General features: G+C 46.4%; 1 protein-coding gene across 1 annotated transcript in view; it reads left to right on the top strand.

Annotated features, from left to right (window-relative positions):
* The window catches only part of rap1b (RAP1B, member of RAS oncogene family), a 58,559-nt gene that overhangs the window by 23,400 nt on the left and 20,028 nt on the right, over positions 1 to 15,131 (top strand). The window contains exon 2 of the mRNA XM_076303212.1: positions 8,707 to 8,786. Within this exon, the coding sequence (XP_076159327.1) occupies positions 8,730 to 8,786 (57 nt within the window). The 5' untranslated portion in view covers positions 8,707 to 8,729. The remainder of the gene's footprint in view (positions 1 to 8,706; positions 8,787 to 15,131) is intronic.

Genomic DNA, 15,131 nt, shown 5'->3' with positions numbered 1-15,131 from the left:
AGTGTGTGAGTGTGGGGGGGGTTCTTCCTGTCAACAGGGGGGGGGAGGGCACTCGTGTGTATGTGTGTGTGTGTGTGTGTTGTGTTGGTCTCAATCATGCCCCCCAAATGCAGTGTAATTAGCTCCCTGGATCATAAATGGGGCTAGTAAGGTGTGTGTGTGTGTGTGTACACCAACGTAGAGCCAGCTGGACCTTAACGGTATCAGCAGGGTAGCAAAATGAGCACAGCTGACGTGCCGAGAGAGAACTAGAGATTGTGTGTGTGTGTGTGTGTGTGTGTAAGTCACAGAGTGAGGGTAAAAGAGAGCGAGTGTGTGCTGATAATAGGCATCACTGCAAGGGCCTCAATCAAATGAGGAAGGATGACCTGGGAGGAAGTTAGTCATGGTGTTTACATTCCTGTCACTTGGGAATGACAAGGACCGCCCCCGTGGCTACTTTGTTTTTCCCACAGCAAGTGTTCCTGTGCTTTGTCGTCGGAATGTGTGACAAACACGGATGCCACAACAAAGGTTAACACATACAGTCACTAATCCTAAATAAACAACTGTATTTGCTTAAAATATAGTGTAAGACGCTTGTGAAAGAAAGATATGCAGCTTTCAAGTGACAAAAACGGCAAATTCCAAAACAAAAACTGTTGGACATGAAAGGCCACATGGACTACAAATGAACTACAACGTGACGACAAAATGATGACGAGCCCCTAACTAGGCAACTCTGGCAAATCTAGCCCCAGTTTACGACCTCTGACTCACACATTACGTGAGGTGAATGATGCGGAATGATGATGTTTTCACTGGAAAAAAGGTTTATCCGAAGCCCATGAACGCTAGGTATGTACGTGATGTTGAGTGTGTGTGTACATGTGTCTATGCATTTGTCTCTGGGCAGGTGTGTGTGTGTGTGTGTGTGTGTGTGTGTGTGTGTGTGTGTGTGTGTGTGTGTGTGTGTGTGTGTGTGTGTGTGTGTGTGTGTGTGTGTGTGTGTGTGTGTGTGTGTGTGTGTGTGTGTGTGTGTGTAGAGGTGTGTCCACAAGTTTTGTGCATTGCTGTCCATGCAGATTTCCCCTAACCCTAACCCCCCATGATGTGATGAGAAATGACTGCACTGCAAAAGGGGACGGGGGGAGACTGGTTAGTCATTGATTTATTTATTTAGCTATGGCCCGTCCGATTACCCAGCATGCTTTGCTCGGCTCTGCCCTCTCCCCCATCCCTCCCGGGTGGCACATTGGAGGCACACACTACCCAGCTAAATGTAGCCAACCAAGAGACTTACCCAGCATGCTCTGCCCTCTACCCCATCACTCCCTAATGGCACATTACACACACACACACACACACACACACACACACATTTATATTCATCTTTGTTGCCCTCCATGGAGTCGTGGGTTTGGCTGGCCTGGTGTGTGCTTTGCACGACGTCTCAGGCCAACACAAGCTCTACTCGAGAGAGCAAGAAGGAAAAATGGCCGACTTCATGGTAGAGACGTTTTTAACATCGGCTGTAGCCCTTACATGCTTAGATTACGTACACGTGTGTACACGCACATAAACACACTGGCAGACACACACAGTCATATCTAAAGACACACACACACACACACACACACATACACACACTAGCCTGACACATATCCTTTTTAGTAATTGGACCCAGGAGAAGCCACAGGGACTAGTAGTTAGATGTCCATGCTCGAGTTAGTTTCATAGAAAGTTCTGGCAGCGGCGCCTCAGCCCGTGAGGCGTGTGAGCGGTGCTCCAGTGATGTGGTTTTAGCGTGTGGTGGTGCGGCTTCTGGACCCATGTGGCGGAGACTGCAGAGAGCCCCCACTCCACACCTGTGCTGCCCCCAGGGGCCCGTCTGGAGAACCACCATCCCACGGCACGTCACGGAGAATGCACACAGCTGCTTGTGGGACTGTGTGTGTGTGGGACTGTGTGTGTGTGTGTGGGACTGTGTGTGTGTGTGTGGGACTGTGTGTGTGGTGGGTGTGAGAGCACAGATTTGGTTACAGGGAGGGGAGAGCACAGACCTGGGCTGGGTTAGGGCATAGTCAGGGTCCATCAGTGAAGCTGTTGTTTTGATGTTTAGGGACCGGTCAGCACAGCTGGATGACATGCTGGTCTTGTGATTTGTTAGGGAACATGTTTGCTGGTGCGTGTGTTGGTGCGTGTGTTGGTGCGTGTGCTGGTGCGTGTGCTGGTGCGTGAGCTGGTATGGATACTCATGTTGACTCATGTTTGGATTTACTGTTAATTTTCTGTTTACATCGTGTGCTTGAGTCTGTGACTAAACAGATTTGTATAACTAGTTCTACCAGCCTCTGATGCTTCAGCAAAGATGGAGACACTGATGTGTGTGTGTAGTGTGTGTGTTTATTTACTGGTAAATGTCCTTCTTGTGGATGGGCAGTGGACTGCCACCTTTCCTGATGAGCAGCTGGACTGCCACAGGTGTGCATTTATGATGGTGTGTTGTATGTGTGTGAGTCCAGGACATGAATTGACTTGTCTCGCTTCATCAGTATACCCATCAACATCTCACACACACTGAACAGTCAGTAACTTCCTATGTTTGCATTCTGACAGGTTCCGTATTTACGAGAACAGAAACAAAACCTCCAGGCATGCCGGATCTGAACCAGCGACCGGCCAACTGTGGGCCAGCACTGGCTAATCTCTGGGGCCTGTTGTGCCTCTCTGTGTGAAAGCAGCATTAATCCCACCTCCCGGTCTATTTCCCCCATACATGCTCGCCTGGTTCCTCTATTAGCGCTGGCTTGTGGCTGACCTGTTTCTGGAGCTGACCTTAATAGCCCCTTTTATGAGAAGTGGATGAAATATGGTATTGTCACAAAGCGTAGTCACACAACACATTTACTAGTTATGGGGTCGCGTCGCGTAGCGGGTCGTGCTGCGTCTGTCAGAGCTGCTCCATGCCTGTGATAGCTTCCTGTGAGAAGACAATAGCAGGCCAGAGGAAGTGGGTTGGTGGAGAGGATTAATCCTGACCCCCCCCCCCCCACACACACACACACACACACACACCACACACACACACACACACACACACAGCCCTGCCCTGGATGTCTTGTCTATCCATGCTCTATTATCTAAAAGTGTACCCAAACTGTTGGTGGCTAATTGTATTTAGCTATGATGAGCAGTAGTGTAGTGTAGTGATGGGGCCCTGCACCTGGCTGTTTCAACATGAAGGTGCAGTTCAACATGGAGGTGCAGTTCAACATGGAGGTGCAGTTCAACATGTTCAATGTTCAATGTGCCGGTGCAGTTCAACATGCCGGTGCAGTTCAACATGTTCAATGTTCAATGTGCCGGTGCAGTTCAACATGGCGATGCAGTTCAACATGCCAGTGCAGTTCAACATGTTCAATGTTCAACATGCCGGTGCAGTTCAACGTGCCGGTGCAGTTCAACATGGCGGTGCAGATGCAGTTCAACATGGCAGTGCAGTTCAACATACTTGGGACTGATGCAGTGGTTCTGTTCTCCGTACTCTCTGCCTGTGTCACGCCTGTACCCTGAGATGTGTTAGCGCCTGTCCACACAGATCACAGGGCTTTGGCTGCTTCCTCTGTAGTGTAGTTCCACCTGGTTCGTGTGTATGCTTACCTTTCATGTTCACATAGAGAGCTGTAGAGTACCTTCAGTACCAATGCCCAAGTGCTGGAAACGAGGGCATCTCTGGACCTGTTTTCCATACATGGATTAGACTAAGACTGGTCCTACACTAAAAGCTTTATTCTCCAATCCAATCCCCCCCCCCGTGTTTACTACCTGAAGGAGCAGGATAGAACTGTGTAAGGGGAATGGATATCCCTGGTGGTTGTGTGCTCTTACGTTAATGTGACTGTAGATAAAAGCCTCTGCTGGCTGAGGGAGTCTGGATGGAGGAGAACAAAGGAGAGTATTGAACCAGGGTGGCAGCGTGAGGAAGTGGCACGATATGTTGTCCTCCTCTCTACTCTCCTCCTCCTCTCTCTTCTCCTCCTCCTCTATCTTCTCTCCTCCTCCTCCTCCTCTCTCTTCTCTCCTCCTCCTCCTCCTCTTCCTCTTCCTGTCTCTTCTCTCCTCCTCCTCTTCCTCTCCCTTCCCTCTATCTTCTACTTGTGGCCTTGGCCTCTCTTGCTCACTCGTGCGGGAGCCAGGGATTCAGCTCAACCTTGTGCGGTCCCTCACTGTCGAGGTCACCCGTTACGGAGTCGACAGTGTCAGTCACGAGCAGATCAGTGGGACATCCCTCCTGGGGTCATCACGCGCGCGAACTCACACACACACACACACACACACACACACACACACACACACACACACACACACACACACACACACACACACACACACACACACACAAGAAGCTTGTATCCATTAAACGCCTCTTCAACTGTTATGCCTGACCCTTGAGAGACGTCTGGTCGTGACCCTTAGCCACAGGACATGTCCTGCATATGACTTGAATGGTTATTCTATATGGCTGGTTATGACTTTGGTCATTGTGTGTGTGTGTGTGTGTGTGTGTGAAGAAAAAGGTCATCAGGCTTTTGTTCTGTGGTATGAGGCCGTGTGTCGCTTTAGGCAATAAGTAGAAGCCTCCTCCTCCCTGAGCTCCAGGTTGAGGAGGCTGCCGTTACACATGACCTTTATTGTACTTCATCCATGTGTGCACGTCTTGTCCATCTTAGGTGTGTGTGTCTGTAGTTGTATGTTGCCATATCAACCCTCAACGGGTTTGTTGTGTTTATTTATCTAGAGAATTCTGCACCTGTGAATTATCTGTGTGTGTGTGTTTGATGACGATATCTGGGCAAGTCTCCAACTCTCTTATCTTCTAAAGCATGCATTGATGTTAATGTGGTGATTGCTGTCACATTGTGTGTGTGTGTGTGTGTGTGTGTGTGTGTGTGTGTGTGTGTGCGTGTTTTGACAACTAATGACAAATTATGTTAATGTAATACCACTGCCAATTGCCCAGCTCTCCTCCTTGCTACCTTTCCTATTTATTCAGTTCTTTATTTGCTGGGTATGCTACTAGCATAGAGCTGTCTGCTGCGACCTGAGAAGGACATGAATAGGTGATTTCTATACTCCGTCTGTATTGGCAAATAAGAGGCTAATACATTCAGCCCAAAAGTATATCTACCGGCAAAAATAATGATTTCTGTTCTAAAACACTCTCTCACACACACAGACACACACACACACTGTGATGTCTTTGTACAAGAGTTCATTCTGCTGTGGTATTATTAATCCTTGCATTCATATGCCGCAGGACCTCTGTAGGATTATTCCTTAGTGTGTCAGAACCTGAACTCTTTCACTGCTGCTCTCTTTTGATGCTGTGTGTGTGTGTGTGTGTGTGTGTGTGTGTGTGTGTGTGTGTGTGTGTGTGTGTGTGTGTGTGTGTGTGCGTTAATTAGGGTGTCACGCTCGTCACACACACAAAGACACAAATTGTTCCTTTTTGCATTGCTAATAATTTAGTATCTGTACGCACACATGTATTGTATACACACAATTTACTTCATCAAAGCGGCAAATATTTAGCATTATATAGCATTATATAGGTTACATATAGGCCACATGCTCCCATGGCTCTACAAATGCTGCATGTAGAAGTGGAGAGGTTTGAGCTGTAACAGCACACATTGTTTGTGAGGGTGTGTGTTTTTGAGTGTTTGTGTAATGTTGGGGTGAGTCACAGAAAAGACTGCTGATGTGGACATTTTCTGTTTATGACACAAGCTCCTCCTTGCCTGCTATCTTTCATCAAATCTTTCCCGTGTGTGTGTGTGTGTGTGTGTGTGTGTGTGTGTGTGTGTGTGCGCGTGTGTGTGTGTGTGTGTGTGTGTGTGTGCGCAATTCTTCCATTAACTCTTCATTCTCTTCAAGTTTGGAATTGCTCAGTTCAGAAAGGCAGTGCTATAGACCAGCCCAGACTGAAGCTGTGTGTGTGTTTGTGTGTGTGTGTGTGTGTGTGTAACTCTAGGGGCAGAGGTTAGTCCTGACAAGACCCAACCTTGATCCTGAAATCATCTTGCCACCTTTCTCTTTCTCCCTCTCATCCATCACCCCCCCCCCCTTCTCTCTCTCTCTCTTTCTTTCCCTCTCTCTTTCTTTCTTTCTTTCTTTCTCTCTCCCTCCCCCTCTCTCTCTCTCTCTCTCTCTCTCGCTGTCTTTCTCATAATGTCATGATATCCTTGGTGCTGTCTTATGTTAGTATTTTGGGCTCATCTGTCAGTCCGTTGTCTTTTATAGTTGAAAAGGGGTGTGGTGTGTGTTTATGACAGCAAGGGAAACGGTGACAGCATCCTGTTAGAAAACACCCTAATGCAACACACAAACACGCACGCACATAAAGTCCTGTGTGCCTGCAAAAGAGGAAGAATATATGAAAGGTTTAATGTATGTGTGTAGAGAGAGTTGGGCCCCCCCCCCAGTTGCTCTAATGAAATGATGACTTGATGCACCGTGTGTGTGTGTGTGTGTGTGTGTGTGTGTGTGTGTGTGTGTGTGTGACTGGATGAGCAGATTGAATTGTCTGTCTTCTCACTTCACATCTCTCAGTTCCCCAAGTAACAGGAAAAATATCATTGGAAAGACATCTCTCTATCTTTCTTTTTTTCTTTCTCTCTCGCGTTATATAGTGGGAGAATGTGGCTTGGTTCAGTTTAAAATGGTGTGTGGAGCGTGGATAGGAGGTTATTTCCTATAAATGATTGTGTGAGATTAGTCTTCAACTGGTGATTGAACCACTGACAAAAAAAACAACAAAGTTTTGAATAAATGCTTTACAAAAGTAAGGATCTCTCTTCTGCTCACACGCTGTAAGTAGGATTTGCTGATAGGCTTGTGATTGGGGAAGTGATGAAATTATGTCCTTAAAGCTGCAGTTGGCAAGTCTGACAGATTGAGGGGACTTGCCCCTCATGCCCCTCACCCACTACCACCGAGCACCCTCTCATCAAGTTTGTGCTCGTCAGTGTACACCAGACTGCACCAGACTGTGATTGACAGTCAAATCTCATACATCCCTTTTCTGATTGGACCAGAAGAACAGGGAGCTGTGGATTTTTGCAAAACAAATAACAGGCTCTAGGTTGAAGAAGAAGTGCGGGTTTTTTTCTAAAACCGGCTGATTTATGTTCTGTCGGAGCATAGTGTCGGTTTCAGTGAATATGATCAAAATAATCTTGCCAACTGCAGCTTTAAGTGGAAATCTCACTCTCTCTGCTTGTCTTCAAACAGTCACGACTTGTTGCAGCTTAGCCTGATTTCAACTTGTTTTGACATGACTGTATTGACTGAGAGTCATTACTGTAACATGACGGTGTGTGTGTTGAATCCTAGCTGAATTGCCGGCATTGCCGCGTTCTGTCACAATCACCATCGTCATGGCTGAAACCTCCCCTAAAGGAGTTGAGTGTGTGAATCTCCACCTATACCTCCTGGACAGATGATTACATTTTCTGTAATGTTTTGTCACCTTCTGTGTTTTTTTTCTCTGTCTCTCTCTCTCTCTCTCTCTCCTCTCTCCACTCCTCTCCTCCTCTCCCCCCCCTCTCTCTCTGTGCTTATGTAAATGGAGAAGATGATGTCTGTCTGAGAGGGCCGGCCTTATTTCATTAGTATTGGGAAAGTGGTGTCTGCCCCCCTCATAGGAGGACTAGAGAGCAGGGGATCTAGACATCTTGGAGGTGTATCCTTGGCTCCGGTGTGTGTGTGTGTGTGTGTGTGTGTGAGACAGGAACAGATGTGTTTGATTCCTTTTATTTATATATTTAAGAACTCAGTCTAGTTCACTCCTCCTCTCTCTTTCTCTCCCTCTCTTCCCTCTCTCTTTCTCCCTCTCCCTCCATTTTTATCTTCATCTTACTCCCTCTCTCCCATGCTCCCTCAGGCATTTCAGTTTCACTTGGGGAGAGTGGGAGATGGAGAGAGAGAGACTCCGAGAGGGAGAGAGAGAGTGTCTTTGATACTTAGTGGAGATTTGAGGGAGAGAGCGAGAGGGACAACTGAATATTGAGAGAGAGAGAGAGAGAGAGAGAAAAAGGGATTGAGAGAGAGACAGATGGAGGGAGATAGAGATGGAGATAGAGAGCCTTTGAGACTGGGTGGGGTGCACTGAAGACATTCTTGAGCTGCATGCAGTTATGCTCTGGTGCAGAGAGAGGTCAGGGTGTGTGTGTGTGTGTGTGTGTGTGTGTGTGTGTGTGTGTGTGTGTGTGCACTTTTTTTTTGTGTGTGTGTTTATGAGCGCATGTGTATGTGTGCACATATAAATATGCATGTATGACTGTACAAGGGCAAGTTGCCTCTCAGCTGGTCTAAAAGAGGAAATCTGTGCTCCTTGAATGCTCATCACACACACACTGACCGAGACTCACACACAAACGCACACTCACACATACGTTTGCTCACACACACACGTCTGCTCACACACCACCCATGGTAGGCCTGCTCCCTTTTTGAGCTCTCTGTGTCAATGGACAATCTGTTTCAGTGTATCCAGACTCCACAGGAAGAGTCAGCCGTCTCCAGGCCCACGCTTGGCTGCCTGGTTGCCTGGCCTTGTTTATTTGAGTGACAGCTGTCATAGTCACATGTCCACATTTTTAACCCATCCCTCTCTCTCTCTCTCTCTCTCTCTCTCTCTGTTTCTCTGTTTGTCTCCTAAAGGTTGACAGCGGACACAGTGCAGGATGCGTGAATACAAGTTAGTAGTCCTGGGCTCTGGAGGCGTGGGCAAGTCTGCTTTGGTAAGAGTCCATTTCTCTCGTGGTTGTGGTCTTTTCTTTTCTCCTCTGTCTTCTGCATCCCTCCTTCCCCACCTCTAGTCCCCCTCTCCTCCTTTCCTTTTTAATCAGCCCTGTTTGGCCATTCCCACTCATCTCTTTCTCTCTTCTCTCTCTCTCTAGGGATTGTGGGTAATTGGGAGAGTTTGGCTGCTCAGAGTGTCTCTCTGGGCCTTTCTGGTTTCCTTTTCTCTTTCTTAGGTTTATGTTGGGTTTTTGTTTATTAGCCTGCATAGACCCTTTTTTGGTGTTTAGACCCGTGGCTTGTGCTGCCAGGGTCAGCTTTATACCCAATGGATACGGGAGGAGATATGTCGAATCTTACTCTCCGTCATGGCTGTAAGTGTTTCCCCGACCCTTCGGTGTCTGTGGAGGATTGCCTAATTGCCATCGGAGAACAGGTTGGTGCGTCTAACATCAAATCGGCTTCGCGAATGAATAAAGCCGTGGTAGTTTTCCTCGCAGAGATTGAGCAGGTTGATAAGTTAATCGAAACTGGGTTGGTGATTAATGACTTATACTTCCCCGTGTTACCTATGTCTAGCCTCTCCAAGAAGGTTGTATTGTCAAATGTACCCCCTTTCATTTCAAATGAGATGTTAACAGGAATCCTTGCTCGATATGGCAAAGTCAATGCGCCGCTAAAAATGATACCGCTGGGTTGTAAGAACCCTGAAATGAAGCACATCATGTCGTTTCGCCGACAAACTTTCATGATTCTCCACCCTCAGTTCGCTAACCTTAATGTTTCAGTAAAACTGGCATTGGAGGGGAAGGAATACATGATTTTCGTTAGTTCGGAAACAATGCGTTGTTTCGATTGCGGTGAATTAGGGCACATTAGACGGAGCTGCCCGCGTAAAAATTTAAATCCACCAGCTGATTCCAACGTAAACAATGACGCTGGGCTCAATCAGGGAGAGCATGCCGACGAGGCCGCAGGGCCAGCGGCTACAGAGCCCAGTGACATTTCTCCGGGCTCGGGTGAAAGCGGCCCTGATGCCTCAAAGGATAAACTTCAATCTACTCCGAGTGAATTGGGGAATAATGATGAGAACACCGCTGGTAAAGACGGAGGTTTGGATGATCCATCTGACGTTAGTCAGACTGGTGAGTCAGTACCAAGTTCACAAAATCTAGATGGAAATGGGGGATTTGATAATTCTAACACACCGGATGATAGTGATCTTAACATAGTAGGAGATAGTCAAATTACAGATGATAATGATTATGTAGAGGAGGAGGAGGATGATGTTAATGATGATGCTGATGAGGAGTTAAATGGTTCAAAGGCGGCTACTCGTCGAAAGTCGAAACTGTACACCTTGGAACAAATTAACAATTTTCTTGATGTTACAAAAAATGTACGAAAGCCCCGTGTTCAAGATTTTTTTCCAGACTTGCAGCTATTCTTAACGTCATGTTCAGTGGCGGTGAAGAAAGCTAGTCTTTTAGAGCTTGAACAAACCAAGCACTACCGCCTCTCAAAATTTACTACTGCAGTAAGAAATCTAATCAAGGACCGTAGAGCGAAACGGTATCGTTTTTAAGATGGGTTTTCTGTCGTTCCACTTCTTTCTAGTATTCATGGCTTGCATTAATATAGGCTCCTTAAACGTCAATGGATGCCGTGACAGGAACAAGAGGCGATCTCTTTTTGATTTTGTAGCTCTAAAGGCATGTAGTGTGTTGTTCCTGCAGGAGACACACACAGACTTGCACAATCAGGAAGAGTGGCGGAGAGAGTGGAAAGGCCAGGTTTTTCTAAGCCACGGGTCTAATACCAGTGCTGGGGTTGCCATATTATTTTCAGAACAGTTACAGTGGCAGCCTACAGATGTTGTTGAACTTGTACCAGGCAGAATACTACGTGTTGATGTGAGTGTTGATGGGTTTCTTCTTTCCTTTTTTAATATTTATGCTCCAAATATTGGAGCTGAACGTATAGATTTTTTTCAGAAATTGAAGTCGGCAATATTAGACTGCCCCAAAGAGAGGGTGATTTTATTAGCTGGAGATTTTAATTGTACCGTAAATTACATGTTGGACAGGAACCATGATGAACCCCATCCAAGATCTGCTAAGGCTCTTAAGACCTTGTTATCTTATCACGGATTAGTGGATGTGTGGAGAGAACACTTTCCTAATGACAAACAGTACACTTGGGTAAGGAGCAGTGCTAATATTTTTTCAGCTGCCAGGCTAGATAGAATTTATGTTCAGAAGAGCCATAGGGGTTTATTTTGTCGAAGCAGCATAGTACCCACTTTCCTCTCAGACCACCATTATATTTCTGTCTCTTTTCCCTTGACACAAAGGCTTCCACGTTCTTCACATTGGGTGTTCAATAATAGATTATTACAGGATCACAACTTTGTGGGATCTTTCACTCAGTTCTGGGAGACCTGGAGAGAGAGTAAAGTTTCTTACCCATCCCTAAGTCAATGGTGGGATGTAGGGAAAAAGCAGGTTCATGTTTTTTGCCTGCAGTATACAGCCAATAAGTCGGGTGAACTAAAGAGACAAATAAGGGCTGTTGAACAAGAGATTATGGACCTCAGCAGTGGAGAGGGATTGGATGCAGCTGAAGTGATGGAAAGGAAGAAGATGCTCTTGAGAAACCTGTGGGAAGAGAGAGGATATGGGGCTATGGTCCGAGCTCGTTTTACACAGCATAATGACATGGACTTACCCACCACCTTTTTCTTTGGGCTGGAAAATAGGACATCTGAGAAGAAGCTGATCACAAACATAAGGCTGCCAGAGGGACGGCTCACCACAGATACAAGAGAGATTTTCTCCTATGCCTTGTCCTTCTACCAGGACCTTTACACTGCAGAGCCCTGTGATATGAGCACAAAAGAGGATCTCTTGAGAGAGGTGCCCCGCCTTTCAGAGGAAGACCAGGGCACCCTTGAAAGACCTCTGACGTTCAGTGAACTGACTGAGGCTGCTATGGGGCAGTCAACAGGGAAGACGCCAGGGTTGGATGGTCTAACAGCAGAATTCTTTAAGACTTTTTGGTCCCTTATTGGGCCTGATCTGTATGCCGTACTTCTTGAGGGGTTGATGGAGAAAACACTGACATTAAGCTTCAGGAGAGCGGTGATTACACTTTTGCCGAAGAAGGGTGATCTTGCGTGCCTGAAAAACTGGCGGCCGGTGTCGCTCCTTGGGACAGACATCAAGATTTTCTCCAAAGCCATCACAAACCGTCTTAAAGCAGTCTTGGCCAAGATCATTCACCAGGACCAGTCTTATTGCATCCCAGGGCGTTCAATTTTTGACAGCCTTTTTCTTATAAGGGACATGTTGGACTTAATTAAGATGGAGAACCATAATGTAGGCCTCCTTTCTCTTGATCAAGAAAAGGCTTTTGATCGAGTGGATCATGACTACATCTTTAGCGCCCTTCGAGCATTTGGGTTTGGCCCTTTTTTTGTGTCGTGTGTTAAGCTTCTGTACACAGATGTGTACAGTATGCTCAAAATCAATGGGTCACTTACGAGGCCCTTTTCTGTGAGCAGAGGCATTCGTCAAGGCTGCAGTTTGTCTGGGCTGCTATACACCATAGCCATCGAGCCCTTGCTCATACAGTTGCGGAAGAGGCTCCAGGGTTTTTCCATTCAGGACACTGCTGGGAATTCCGCAACAGTGAAGCTTTTTGCCTATGCAGACGACATAAATGTTGTCATACGCTCACAAGAGGATATGGCTAATTTGGTAGTTTGCTTAAGCACCTTTCAGAAGAGCTCCTCTGCCAGAGTGAACTGGGGGAAAAGCCTCTCTCTGCTGCTAGGGCAATGGCAGGGCATGGCAGTGCCACCCTTGCCCATGCACTGTCAGTGGGGCAGGGAGGGGCTGAAAATCCTGGGAATCTTCTTTGGCACTGAACAATACATGCACAGGAACTGGGAGGGATTGTCTGAGAAGGTGCAAGGAAGGTTGCGGAGGTGGGAGTGGATTAAACCGCAGTTGTCGTATAGAGGGCGAGTGCTAGTGGTCAATAATTTGGCCCCTTCAATGCTTTGGCACCGATTAACTGTTTTAAACCCACCTGCAGATCTTCTGGCCTCCCTACAGAGGAGGTTTGTGAACTTCTTCTGGGACGAGAATCATTGGCTCCCTCCTGGAGTGCTGTACTTGCCCTTGGCTGAAGGGGGTCAAGGCCTGATCCACCTGACCAGCAAAGTGAAGGCAATGAGACTTCAGTCCGCTCAGAAGTTGTTGTATGGGACTGACCTCCCATGGGTGGACTTTGGCCTTGCCTTGTTGAGGTCTAAGACTGATTTGTTCTTTGACAGGCATCTGTTTCTTGTGTCGGTTTTTGACTGTGTTCACACTAGTGACTTTTACACTTCAGTGTTACAAGCCTGGAGGCACTTTAGGGTGTCTCGGTTTGAACATTATGGCATAGATGAACCATTGTTTTCAAATCCTTTTTGGTCAAAAGCTGGGGTGACGTCTGCAAGCGTTGTATCCATGTTTAGCCAAGCAAAAATAACGAAACTTGGACACCTGCTTAATTTCACTGCTGGACGTTGGTTCTCTGTTCCTGAGCTCACATCTATGTTGGGCTGTAGGTCTGAAAGGGTGGTGGGAGATATACTGAGGAATCTAAAGGGAAGTTTTCCACAAAGCCTTGTAAACTGTGTTGATTGTTGGCTTGAGGGCGGTCCAGTTGATGCCCGGTTTCCTGATTTGTACATCACTCCCAACTGCCAAATACCGGATTCTACAGAGAGACTGCTCTCCTTCAAGGGGATGCAAGATGTGCATTTTGTTACAGCGGACAAGAAACTTCTGTACAATGCTCTTGTTAAGTGTGCAAATGTTAATGTGCTCAGGGACAGGTGTGATACAAAGTGGAGGACTCACTTTGGGGGTAATCAAAACTTGCTACCCTCATGGAGGGTCCTGTACAAGGGTTCTATCCCTAAAAGGTCTGGTGACCTTCAGTGGCGTGTGCTGCACAGTGCCATGGCCACAAAGGTCTTTGTAGCAAAACTGAGGTCTGATGTTTCCCCCATGTGCAGGTTTTGTGATGTCCCTGATACAATTTTCCACTGTTTTTGTGACTGCTCACAATTGGTTTCCTTTTTTCATCTTTTGGAGGCAGTGTTTCAAGGATTAGGCTTTACCTTCTCGAAAGAACTTTTCATTTGCGGGGTCAAGTACTCCAAAGCCAAAAAAGATCTGTGCGGCTGCCTGAACTTTCTAATTGGTCAAGCAAAGCTGACCATTTGGAAAGGGAATCGATTGGGGGAGGAGGGGATATCTGTGAACTTAGTGGAAATGTTTAAAGGGTTAGTGGAGTCGAGGGTCAGAGTGGAATATGCCTTCTTCCACGTTACAAATAACCTTAGTTGGTTTGGACGTAAATGGTGTGTGGGTAAAGGCTTGATCCATTTTTCTGATGATGGAAGACTGATTTTTAAATGGTGAAACAACAATCTGTACCACTGCTTTGCCGTGTGTATTAATGGGGATTGAGTAATTGATCCATAGTATGGTTCAATAAAAGGGATTTTAAAAGTCAAAAAGTCTCTCTATCTATCTATCTATCTATCTCTCTCTCTCTTACCTGGTTTCCTTTTTGACTGTCAATAAAGGAACCTTCAAAGTCTCTCTCTCTCTCTCTCTCTCTCTCACTCTCACTCTTACCCACTCTCAATTAAATTAAATTCAAGGTTGCTTTATTAGCATGACTAAGTACAGTGTTGCCTCTCTCTCTTTCTCTCTCCTTCCCTCCTTTCCTCTGTCTCTCTTCTCTTTTTCTTCCCCTCTCTCTCCGACCCAGCCCTCTTGTCTAATTTGCGGTGTCGTCCATCTCTTCTCCCCTCCTCCTCCCCTCTCTGTCTTTCATCCTCTCATCTCCTCTCTTCTCCAATTCAAATAGCCTAATTGGCATGACCGTTCTTGTGCAGTGTTATTGTATTAAAGTAAAAAAGAATAGAATTATTTCAAACGATAGCAGTAATAAGATTGCCAGAAATCAACATGATTCAACAATTAAGGCTTTGAAGGAATTCACAGACATGAACACACACAAGTGGGGATCCAGATCATATCACACAAGTGGGGATCCAGATCATATCAAACAGACATGAACACACACAAGTGGGGATCCAGATCATCTCAAACAGACATGAACACACACAAGTGGGGATCCAGATCATATCAAACAGGCCTCAGTGTTTCTAAGTGTCCTCTCTCCTCTTCTTTTCGATTGTCTTCTCTGTGCTCCTTACTATCTCTCTCTCTCTCTCTCTCTCTCTCTCTCTCTCTCTCTCTCTCTCTTTCTCTCTC

The sequence above is a fragment of the Alosa pseudoharengus genome, unplaced genomic scaffold (genome assembly GCF_046254945.1).
Source record: "Alosa pseudoharengus isolate Yale_2024_CS ecotype anadromous, Long Island Sound unplaced genomic scaffold, YU_APseudo_1.1 YU_APseudo_1.1_scf_24, whole genome shotgun sequence".
Taxonomy (NCBI): Eukaryota; Metazoa; Chordata; class Actinopteri; order Clupeiformes; family Clupeidae; genus Alosa; species Alosa pseudoharengus.
The sequence above is the reverse complement of the archived record's forward strand: the minus strand, read 5'-3'. Positions and strand labels throughout refer to the sequence as shown.